This window comes from Megalobrama amblycephala, linkage group LG5 (genome assembly GCF_018812025.1).
Source record: "Megalobrama amblycephala isolate DHTTF-2021 linkage group LG5, ASM1881202v1, whole genome shotgun sequence".
Lineage (NCBI taxonomy): Eukaryota > Metazoa > Chordata > Actinopteri > Cypriniformes > Xenocyprididae > Megalobrama > Megalobrama amblycephala.
Window position 1 is genome coordinate 40,940,978 of NC_063048.1, and position 12,577 is coordinate 40,953,554.

At 37.1% G+C, this 12,577-nt stretch overlaps 1 protein-coding gene across 3 annotated transcripts in view; it reads left to right on the forward strand.

Annotated features, from left to right (window-relative positions):
• The window catches only part of slc25a21 (solute carrier family 25 member 21), a 139,125-nt gene extending 126,826 nt beyond the window's left edge, over nt 1-12,299 (forward strand). For all 3 annotated transcript variants that reach the window (XM_048192310.1, XM_048192312.1, XM_048192311.1), the window contains exons 7-11: nt 1,918-2,025; nt 2,127-2,291; nt 8,122-8,303; nt 11,513-11,565; nt 11,820-12,299. In XM_048192310.1, the coding sequence (XP_048048267.1) occupies nt 1,918-2,025; nt 2,127-2,291; nt 8,122-8,303; nt 11,513-11,565; nt 11,820-11,881 (570 nt within the window). In that variant the 3' untranslated portion in view covers nt 11,882-12,299. The remainder of the gene's footprint in view (nt 1-1,917; nt 2,026-2,126; nt 2,292-8,121; nt 8,304-11,512; nt 11,566-11,819) is intronic.
• Nucleotides 12,300-12,577: the final 278 nt, after the last annotated feature.

The window sequence follows — 12,577 nt, forward strand, 5'->3', positions numbered from 1 at the left end:
CCCGGCGGTGAATCCCACAGCCTCGTCAAACAGCCAGAAGAGGCAAAACATTCACCTGCCTGATCAATCACACCTATCTCCGCCCACTGTAGCTAGAGATGTCAATCCACACAGAGCCCACGGGCGCTGGGAAGAGTGATGTATGGAGTGTGTGAGAGGCGGAGATTATGAGTGAGATCGTCTGCAAGATTTTAAGAGAGCAATTGAGCAGTGGCTCCGCCTCCCGGCCCAGCTGAAATGACTCGGTATGATTGATGCAGATGTGTGCAGTTATACGACAAATAAGAAATGGAAGAGCGCATGGTTGGCTCTGTAAACACGGTCAAGGAGATGTCCGGTTTTCAGACAGAAAATGAATAATGAGGCTTGCATTGTATGCACAAGCATGTATACATGGCTACACTTACACAAACACAAAAAGACCAAATGTGTGAGTGTAATCATCACACACACATTTTCGAGGTATTAATCGAGGGTGTGGGTGTGTACTATCCCCAGCTCACCTTATACAAACACACTCAAAGATCTCCTTTGTCACTCTTCAAGTAGGCCTGAAACCTGCTGACATACAGGTCAAGTGCTTGAATGGGGAGTGACAAATCATAAAAGTAAAACCAAACCGCACTTAAACATTTTTTTATTTTTTTTTATAGCAACATTAATCTCTTCAAAATTACTGACGAAAATGTCTGATAATTAAGTGAATCTAAATAAAACGTATATGTATGATTAATTAATTTATTCAAATTGATTCAGCTGAATAAATTGATTCATATTCTGTTCAGTCGATGTTAGGAAGAAATATATAAGTATAATGTTATATATTATATACTATAAAGTGCTTACATTTTTTAGACCACCTGTCATAATAAAGAGAATATATATATATATATATATATATATACATACATACAGTGGGTACGGAAAGTATTCAGACCCCCTTAAATTTTTCACTCTTTGTTGTATTGCAGCCATTTGCTGAAATCATTTAAGTTCATTTTTTTTCCTGATTAATGTACACACAGCACCCCATATTGACAGAAAAACACAGAATTGTTGACTTTTTTGCAGATTTATTAAAAAAGAAAAACTGAAATATCACTGAAATATCATATATATATATATATATATATATATATATATATATATATATATATATATATATAATTATATTATAATTATATATTTTATTTTAAAACTTTTATTCAAATTGATTCAGTTGATTAAATTGATTCAGATTCTATTCAGTCAATGTTAACAAATAGCAATTATATATAATATTATAAATATAATATGATATATATACTGTGTATGTGTGTGTGTGTGTGTGTGTGTGTGTGTGTGTGTGTGTGTGTGTGTGTGTGTGTGTGTGTGTGTGTGTGTGTGTGTAACATTAATCAGCAATGTTTTACATGATGAGACAGTTTGACATAAGTTGTTTTGCACATTGTCGACTAAAATGTGATTTTCATGCACTAAAATTGATTGGATGGATGGATGGATGGATGGAACCTTTTGCTCCATACAGTCAAGCTGAGCTGTTATTGCATCATATGAATTCATCTTTGTCTCAGTCATTTTGTCTGAGCTGGTTCATTCATCTCTAATTCCTGTCTGCGTTTCCTTTCTAACCTCTGAATGATTGACGTTGGCAGTTTCATTCATTCATTTGTAGGTTAAAGTCAAGTTCTGCGTCTGGACAAACACGTTTCTGAAAGGCTAAGTGTCACAGTAGCATTGTCCTTTGAGTTATGAGATTTGTGTGACATACCTTTAGTGTTGACTGCTCATCAAAAAAATACAGTCTGTTCTGAATTAAACACAATGCGACTTTCTTTATAGTCTTTGTGTCTTTCTCATTCGTCATGTGGCGTCATGTTTTCTTGTAATGTAATTCTGCCTGCTTCAATATGCTAGGCTCTCTCTGTGGCCGGCCTGGGGTCAGGGTTAACCGAAGCACTGGTTGTAAATCCATTTGAAGTAGTGAAAGTGAGCCTACAGGCCAACAGGGATTCATTCAATGTGGTAAGAGGCTACAGCTGTTGTTGTCTTGGTATTGTTTTTGCATTTGTCTTCTCACAAAATGTCTTAGTCCTTCATTTTGCTCTCTCTGTTTCTCCATGCAGCAACCCTCTACGTTTGTTCAGGCCAGAACTATTATAAACACAGACGGCTTTGGCCTCCGTGGGCTTAATAAGGGCCTGACCTCCACCCTAGGACGGCATGGCGTTTTCAACATGATCTACTTTGGTTTCTACTTCAACGTTAAAGATGCCATACCTGCCAGTCAGGTAAACAAAGGCAGATAGTGTCCCCAAAAACCTATTTAGACACTCCATAGTCCACCTCAAAAATGATAATTATGTCATTATTTACTCACTTTCATGTCATTCCAAACTTGTCTAACTTTCTTTCTTCTGCGCAACCTAAAAACGTTAGTTTGTGAAATATGTTTAAAGGGTTAGTTCACCCAAAAATAAAAATTCTGTCATTTATTACTCACCCTCATGTCGTTCCACACCCGTAAGACCTTCGTTCATCTCCGGAACACAAATTAAGATATTTTTGATAAAATCCGATGGTTCAGTGAGGCCTGCATTGCCAGCAAGATAATTAACTCTTTCAGATGCCCAGAAAGCTGCTAAAGACATATTTAAAACAGTTCATGTGACTACAGTGGTTCAACCCTAATGTTATGAAGCGACGAGAATACTTTTTGTGCACCAAAAACAAAAAAGTAATGACTTTATTCAACAATATCTAGTGATGGGCGATTTCAAAACACTGCTTCATGAAGCTTCGAAGCTTTACAAATCTTTTGTTTCGAATCAGTGGTTCAGAGCGTGTATCAAACTGCCAAAGTCACGCCACCCAGTGGTGAACCATTGAAATTTCGAAACGATTCGAAACACTTATGACGTAACGAAGCCTCGTTTACTGAAATCACGTGACTTTGGCAGTTTGATACACGCTCCAAACCACTGAATCGAAACAAAGATTTGTAAAGGTGGTCATAATGTTATGCCTGATTGGTGTATGTATGAATGAATGAATGAATGAAGGAGGCATTTATATAGAAAATTGGTGACAGTTAAGTCATTAAGTTTTCATTAAATGTTTACTGGAAACATACACACATTCATACAACATTTAAAAAAAAAAATGCTCATGAGCATTATTGTGTCCAATGAGATTTTGAGTGCTCAAAGTCTAGTGTGACCAATGCTTAAAGGTGCCCAAGAATGCTTTTTCACAAGATGTAATATAAGTCTAAGGTGTCCCCTGAATGTGTCTGTGAAGTTTCAGCTCAAAATACCCCATAGATTTTTTTAAATTATTTTTTTTAACTGTCTATTTTGGGGCATCATTAACTATGCACTGATTTTTTTCAGTGCGCCGCCCCTTTAATTCGCGTGCTCCCTGCCACACAAGCTCTCGACTATATTACAGCACATTTACAAAGTTCACACAGCTAATATAACCCTCAAATGGATCTTTACAAGATGTTCGTCATGCATGCTGTATGCATGCTTCGAATTATGTGAGTAAAGTATTTATTTTGATGTTTATATTTGATTCTCTATGAGTTTGAGGCTGTGCTCCGTGGCTAACGGCTAATGCTACACTGTTGGAGAGATTTATAAAGAATGAAGTTGTGTTTATGAATTATACAGACTGCAAGTGTTTAAAAATGAAAATAACGACGGCTCTTGTCTCCGTGAATACAGTAAGAAACGATGGTAACTTTAACCTCATTTTACAGTACATTAGCAACATGCTAACGAAACATTTAGAAAAACAATTTACAAATATCACTAAAAATATCATGCTATCATGGATCATGTCAGTTATTATCGCTCCATCTGCTCCATTTTTTGCTGTTGTTCTTGCTTACCTAGTCTGTTGATTCACCTGTGCAGATCCAGACGTTACTGGCTGCCCTTGTGTAATGCCTTTCATAATGTTGGGAACATGGGCTGGCATATGCAAATATTGGGGGCGTGCATATTAATGATCCCGACTGTTACGTAACAGTCGGTGTTATGTTGAGATCCGCATGTTTTCCGGAAGTCTTTTAAACAAATGAGATTTACATAAGAAAGAGAAAGCAATGGAGTTTGAAACTCAATGTATGTCTTTTCCATGTACTGAACTCTATGCCAAGGTAAATTCAAATTTTGAATCTAGGGCACCTTTAAGTGAAAAAATCATTAAATTTGTGTATTCGTTAGGGCTGTCAATATGAATGCATTAACGCATGTGATTAATTTTTTCAGTTTAATGCGTTAAAAATATTTAACGCAATTAACACTGCATCCATTTTTTTTTCGTCATCCTTAACCTAGCCTTACATAATATGATTAAAACCATTCAAATAAAAAAATAACTTAATAATAACTTAAAAAATAACTTAAATCTGTACCGGTGCGCTGTCTGTGAATCTCCTGTCTGGTTAACACACAGTCATGCACACAGAAAGCTGCTTCTGCCTAATAAACTTGCTGCTGTCTTTTAATGACAATCAAAGAACAAAAAACAAAGAGAAAATCACTCACTGCTCTTGACTGAATAATGTTTGTAACTTTAAGTAAGGAATAATTGACAACGGGCCGTTGAATTCTTAGAAAATAATGCACGCCCGAGGTGGTAATGCGGCCATGATGCGCATTATTTTCAACGGCCCGTGGTCAATTATTCCGCTTATACTATGGTTACCATACCTCAAGACACTGTTCCGATGTTGTTTTTCAAGACATTTGTCAGGTTTTTGTCCTTAAAACACTCTTGTGTGTGGGATTAATTTCTTACGCATCTCATCCCAAGCCTCCGTTGCTATAAGTTTATCTCAAGAACCGCACAGTTATTACCTCGCTGGTGAGTCATGTATCTTAAGTTGCTAAATTATTTTACTCTCATTAATTCATCAGAGCAGCGCTGACCAAACGTTTCTGTGCGAGTGTGTGTCTATACGATACAGTATGTGTGTATGTTTGAAAGAGAGAGAGAGCGTGAGAGCATGCACTTTCAGGACACAATAAAACGTATTTTGTGGCAAAAACCATGACAATAATTAGTTATTTTCATCCTATTGTTTACTTAATTTATTTGCTTGGTCGGTGTCATTGCGGGTTTTGTTTCTTTTGCGGTTGTAGGCTGTAGGACCTATTGAAATAACTGAAAACATTTGGCGAAGTGAATGTGTGATTTAATTAGTTCATTTTTTAATTGATTGACAGCACTAGTATTTATACATAATGTATATAATTTTGTGTATTCGTTTATCACCACATACATTTTAGGTGGCACCTATAAGAATCCTGTTTATTTTCAAATATATTTTCAATATAGGCTGACATTATTTATATTGAAAAGATAACAATAAGACTGTCCAAACAGAAAAGTTGAATTTTTAATGAATACTTTTTGTTTCCTTAATAGTTTTTCTTTATATTACATGCATATTTCATATAGTTAGTTATAATACATAAAGGCCCATATTTATCTTTCTTCATCGATTCACGTCACATGAATAATTCGCTATCATAGGTCGAACCCTACAGCGAGTGTGAAATATATGTTCATCTCATAGAAGATGCAAGTCTTTTTAATACATATCCACAGGCCGAAGACTGAATATGTAGCTTGGCAAATTCAAAGAGGGATCAGTCATGCACATTAACAGAGTGAGAGGGAGGAGGAGAGGAGCTGCTAAGATAAACCTCACTAATACCTTCCCTGTTTGCTCTCCATCACATCCTCAAAGGTTCAGATTACACATCCGGCAGGGCTCAACTCCCAAACAAAAGTTAATTTTGTTTAATGGAAACGTTACCATACGCCTGCTCCACATGTATAAACTGGAGCATTAGATTTACTCAAATGAACTAATTGGAAGCAGACTGAGGTATTTGTTGGGGGGAGAGTTACAGTTGAAGTCCTACTGAAGATTTGTATTCCCCCTTCATCTGGTGCTAAGATCGTCATTGCCTGAGAAGCCAGAAACCTCCAGCGCTCAATTCATGCTAAAGGGAAGAGCTCACCAACCCTGATTTGACTGTCTATTGCAAATAATCCCAGGGAAGCTTATGGCTTTTTAGGTAGAGCATCTACTTTTGCTGTCTATTTTCAAAGAAGCCAGTCATTCTTTTGGGATTAGGATCCAAATCAATGATCCTGCTCCAGGGGTATCAATCCATCAACCTACACAGACTTTAAGGAGCATTCGCTGTGAAACCGATCGCTCCTTTCTGTGAGCATCGGAAAAGTGTGCTGCAAATGTAATGCCGTTGAAGGGAGTGTTTCGTGTGGAAGCTATACATAAGGCGGAGCGCTGTTGTTGCACAGCCACGCTCCTCCCCTACAATGCGACATTCAGGTTTAGCTGTCGATGTTACTCAGGGTGTCCGCTGCTGGGCTGCTGTCATTTGTAAAAAATATCCTGGCCAATTAGATGTCAGAGCTGCGCTGGTTCGAGCTTCTTTTGGTACAGTAATACGCCAGTGTCGAGTCGCAGCCCAATTACCCAAATTGTCCCCATATGCCTCCCAGTCTGCCTGCATGAACTCTGTTTATAAATCCTCTCCCAAAGTTTGCCCTTGGTCACGTGACCCGCTTCAGCCAATTGTTGAGCCTCGCTCTTCTCATGAAACGCTAATCTGCGCCCCGCTACCATAAAACGATCTGAGCTTTTATTCCAGCTTTGCCATTATATACTCTTGCCTCTTTTTTTTATTCCTCTCTCGCTCGCTTGTTTTTTTTTTTCCATCTCCATTTTCATATCTGTCTTTATTAGCTCTTTTATCTGCTTTACGTTTGTCTCTGTGTTTGTTAATTTGCATTTGCGTGTTATCTCAACGTTTTGAATTTTATGGCTCTACCTATAAAACTGTCATCATACAGTTATTGTTTTATTTGTCATTGCAGAAAGATTCCAGTTAAGGGCAATTGACAACTCTTGTGGCATAATGTTGATTATTACGAATATTTATTTTGACTTGTCCCTCTTTTTCTTTAATAAAAGCAAAAATCTGAGGTACAGTGAGGCACTTACTATGGAAGTGAATGGGGCCAATCCAGAAATGTTAAAAAATACTCGCTGTTTCAATATTATAGACACAAGACGTAAACAAAATGCATGTTAAAATGATTTTAGTGTGAATTATACCCCATTTTATAATCCCAAAAGTCCCAAACGAACTTTACAGCTAACATAATGCACAATTTTTAACAGAACAATTTTATAACCTAACTTTTTTTGAGGGATGTCCAATTTCTTTGTGGTAATCAACATTGTCCCTCAAGTGCAGCTTTAACTTGTAGAGTAATTCCATTAACTTAACATCTAAAAGTTAACTTTTAGACCACTTTTAAAGTCAACTTTACAGAATATTCCTAGCCTGACTTCGTCATACTCATATTCTAGGCAGAATGTGAGTCTCATACTGCTCCATTGCACTTGAATTATGGGGCGTGTCTTAACCGAACCAGTAAAAAAAAAAAACTCTGCACTCAATTGGATAGACCTACAACCAATCAGAGCAACGCAGTAAGTGACGTATGTTGAACTTGTACTTAAACTTTTGCCGAATCCCGTTGGAAGGACGGCAAACACATCTTTCCCATCGACAAATGCCTTGATTGCGGTTCTTTGTTCGTCTTTTAAAATTAATGCGCTGTCGATTTCTTTTATTACAGACGTGATAGCGGAATCTAAACATCTTACTTCTCCAGCTGCAGTCATTGTTGGTGAAAACCAATTCAACCCAAGCGCTCTTTGATGACGTGGGTGGTTACGTAACCGCAGATAGCCTGTCCATCATCAATTAAAGCCCGCCCTGGCGATTTGATTGGCTCGGCCTTCTGGGAGCCGAGCATAATTACTCCACAATGGATCGAGTCCAGACCGAACTTCCCGTCCAAAAAATGTTGTGGGCGGGGTTCGGGCTGGCACCCAGGCTAGAATATTCCTATAACGTCCTAACATCTTCAGCAAACATTGAAGTAACGCATTGTTCGTGCCCATTAAATACAGAAAATGTGTGTTGATCATCATTAATTCACCTATAAACAAAAGCACTCGCTCTCTTTACCTTTGAATTCATCTCTCTGTCCATATGCCAGGACCCTCGACTGGAATTCATGAGGAAATTTGCCATCGGTTTGGTTTCAGGAACGGTCTCATCCTGTGTGAACATTCCTTTTGATGTCGCTAAAAGCCGTATACAGGGTCCTCAGCCTGTTCCAGGGGAGATCAAGTACCGCAGCTGCTTTCAGACCATGGGCCTTGTGTACCGTGAGGAAGGGTAAGACCTGAGTCCACACCATTACCCAACAACTACAGGTGTCAGAATCACACCTGACAAGAGGCATTAAACCAACCAGAACTGCTACAAGGTTTACCTACAAGAAAAATTACACAGCATTTTCTGTTTATCCTCTGCCCACGGGGGACAAGAGGGCAAGTTTTGACAACCGGCATGTTTATGCACCCTCTAAATCTCAGTATAATTATGTTGTCTTTTGTGCTGAGCTGTAGCTGTATGCAGGAATTAGACACAATATAAAAATGAGTACTATTATCACTTCTTTCGTCTAGATCTATTTGAATTACATAAGCTTCATTTTTAGTGGATACTTGAGATGAATCCCCTAGTAATTTTTCTATTTACAATACATTAATTTCATACTGAGTATACTTCAAATCCATTAACATTTATTGACAAATCACTGAAGACTTTCTGATATAAAATAATAATTAAACATTATTTGGAGTATTTCTTTATTGCACAATGCACATTTCTTAATATTATGCCTAAAAAGTGTTTTATTATCACTATTAATAAGAATATCACTTTAAATGCAAGATATTTGCAAAAGTATACTTGCAATAATTCCACTTTAGCACAATCAGATGTACTTAAGTATATATTTAGTTGGACCTCAACACTACTTCTGCACAATTAAAGTGCATTAAGTACAAAATTAGTTGTTCCAATTTAGCAGTATACCAGTTTAGCATACCAAAAGTACAACTGCAGGTTATTTTTATTTAGCACATAAATATGTAAATGTATTTGTAGTATATTTAGCACAAAATAATCTCTATATGGATCGATATGGATTATGATTATACCAAAAATCTCCTTCTATCTCCTCATACCATGCGCATATCGGATCTTAAAACTCAAGACTTGCAGTAATAAATGGGTCAGTTATATAAGACTCAATTATGATATAAGGTTTGATATAAGACATAAAGTAAAAAATACCAGGGTACTACAGTTATGCCAAGTCTAGCATAACTTTTTATTATTATTATTTAAACAATTTGCTTTACTTTAAACTCTAAAAAATGGTCGTTAAAAACAACCCAAGTTGGGTTGAAAATGGACAAACCTAGCAATTGGGTTGTTTTAACCCAGCGGTTGGGTTAAATGTTTGCCCAACGTGCTGGGTAGTTTTATTTATCTCAACTATTGTTTAAAAATTACTATATTGCTTGCTTAAAATGAACTCAAATGTTGGAAATGAACATTTATTAATATGTTTAATAAATTAACATTTTTTAATAAGTTTAATGAATAATAATTAAACAATAAATACTACATTGCTTATTAATAAATGTTCACCTTTTGATTATTATTGTTGCCTCTAGTAATTATGTGTCTGATTTTTAATTTCCAACATATTTTGGGTTCATTTAAAGCCAGCCATATAGTATTTTTTAAACAATAATTGGGTTAAATAAAACTGCCCAGCATGTAGGGCAAACGTTTAACCCAATGGCTGGGTTAAAACAACACAAAAGTTTGGTTTGTCTGTTTTCAACCCAACTTGGGTTGTTTTTAACCCAGCATTTTTTAGAGCGTACTATTAATATTTGAAGAAAAAAAGTGTACGCTGATTTTTAGCATATGATGACAAATAAGAATAGGAAATATTGCTTAAATTGGGCATTTAAGATAGATTTTATACAATAAGAGTGAGATCAGCTGACATTCAAATGTAACTTGTGTACATTCATTGAAAAACCAAGTTGATTTATATGGTACCTGTTGTTTCTTAGTGGAGACTCTAATAGTGCCCATAGCGTCTTTCTGTCTCTCTCCCCTTCTGAATTGACAGGCCTCATGGGAAGCTGTGAGAGAATCAGTAGTTTTATGGCCCTTCAGGGCCTTGATTGGCCCCGTTCACTCTGTACAAAGGGAACGGCAACTCGTTTGTTATTAGAGGCAAGGAATTGAAGCCTGATCTTGGGCAAAGCAGTGTGTGTGTGTGTGTGTGTGTGTGTGTGTGTGTGTGTGTGTGTGTGTGTGTGTGTGTGTGTGTGTTAAAGAGAGAGACACTGAAGCTGTTTTAGTTTTAGGGGTGCTGAGAGGGTACCCCATCCTGTCCAGCCCTCTAACACGACACAGTCCTGGCTAATTAGTGGTCCCTATGGGAGACGTCGTTAAGCAGGTCCTAACGAGGCGCGCGGCGCTCAGCGGGTCAGTCTAATCAGACAGCGGGGCAGAAAGGAAGTGGCTCAAGCCTTATTAACACCAGCACAAGCAGAGGACAGAGGCTGGGACAGGGAGACCGCCAGGCCCACTGCCAGAAATCAGCTTGAACACATTAGGGCAGGTACAACTAGAACAGCTATTACTGCCCTATACCTGATCCAGCATCACAGACAGACCGACCCTGAGAGAGAGAGAGAGAGAGTTGACTTACTGTACCTTAAGTGGTTAGATTAGCAAAAAAAATAAAATAAATTCTGTCATCATTTATTGCACTCTCATATCATTCTGAACCTGAATGACTGAATTTCTTCAGTGGAACCCAAAAGAAAATATTCTGAAGAATGTTTATGCTGCTCTTTTCCATACATAGAAGTGAATTTCAGGATTCCAAAAGCCTAAAAGTTCCAATAACGTCATCCATATGACTCTGAAGCCACGTGATAGATCTGTGTGAAAGAACAATCAAAACCATAGAACTTTTGTTTATCTTAGAAGTGCAAAAGATTTTTTTTAATGATACCTGAGAAATTTCCCTCCACTGAATGTCAAAAACCTTGACACTTCTAAAAGTTAATAAAAGGATTGGAAAAGAAATTCATTTTCACTTAAAATATGGTAAATGGAAGCTCAAACGTGCTTGCTTGTCACGCAACCATGTCAAGAACCAATGAGGTTTGTTCTCACGTGTTAAGCGTCTGTTAACCATATTTGATGAGCTCTGTTTATGCGTTGATCAATGTTAATAGCCTAAATTTGAAGCATTTTCAAACTTGCCTTATGAAAACCAATTGCATTTGGTGTTGTTGATATTTGAATATCAATGTAAATTTTAATCCATTATAGTTTCACAAGTAGCATAGATTACTATTGTGATACTCCAATTTGCTCACTGCATTCTGTATGGAAAAGAGCAGCATTAACATTTTTCAGAATTTCTCCTTTTGTGTCACACGGGCTTGGAAAATCATTCATTTATAATAAATGTAACTGTCTAACTTTTTTTTTTACAGATATCTTGCCTTATATAAAGGACTGATTCCCAAGATAATGAGACTTGGACCAGGTAACATAAATTATTGCATAGTTTTCCTATATTAAAGGGATCGTTCACCCAAAAATGAAAATCATTTACCCTCATGGAACCTTCCATGGAACATAAAGAAGATATTTTTGATATTTTGTCCATTCATTGGAAGTCAGTTGTCACCAAAACAAAAAAGGACGAGTAAATGATGAACTTTCATTTTCAGTGAACTATCCATACAACATATGACAATTATCCATGACCATTAATTGACATTTACTTTCTGAATATAGGAGGTGCAGTTATGCTGCTGGTTTATGAATACGTATCTGGCTGGTTGCAGAAGAACTGGTGATAATCTGCACATGACCATCAGTCTGTACTCCATCGTCCCCCAGGTCTATCAAACAGAATGACATGCCTGTTCTACAGCAATCACACTGCAGACCATGTTTCAAAATCACGGTTTCTCAGATTTGTGACATGTAGACTCTCCACCACTGATGCTTTACAACACCACAGTCACTCCCTGAATCTACGTGACATTCCAACTCTTGTTTATATATAACATAACACAACACTGAGACATATCTGAGAGTTACCTGTCCACATGCCAGCATTTGTATTAGTTACCAGCTCTACACACCCTAACTGAAAATACCAAATAGAAACAGCACCTAATTTTTAACTTTAAGGCATAGTTCAACCAAAAATGAGAATTATGCCATGATTTATTCACCCTCAAGCCATCCTAGATCTAAATGACTATCTTTTCTCAGATGAACACAATCAGAGTTATATTAAAAAATATCCTGGCTTTTCCAAGCTTTATAATGGTAGTGAATGGGGGGCGTGATTTTGAAGCCCAAAAAAATGCATCCATCCATCATAAAAGATATCCATACGGCTCCAGGGGGTTAGTAAAAAGTGAAGCGATGGGTTTTTGTAAGAAAAAATATGCATATTTACATCTTAAACTATAATAACTAACTTTCAGGCAAACATCTGTATGCAAGTCAACTTACAGCGGAAGCGTAACCTCTGACGCGAC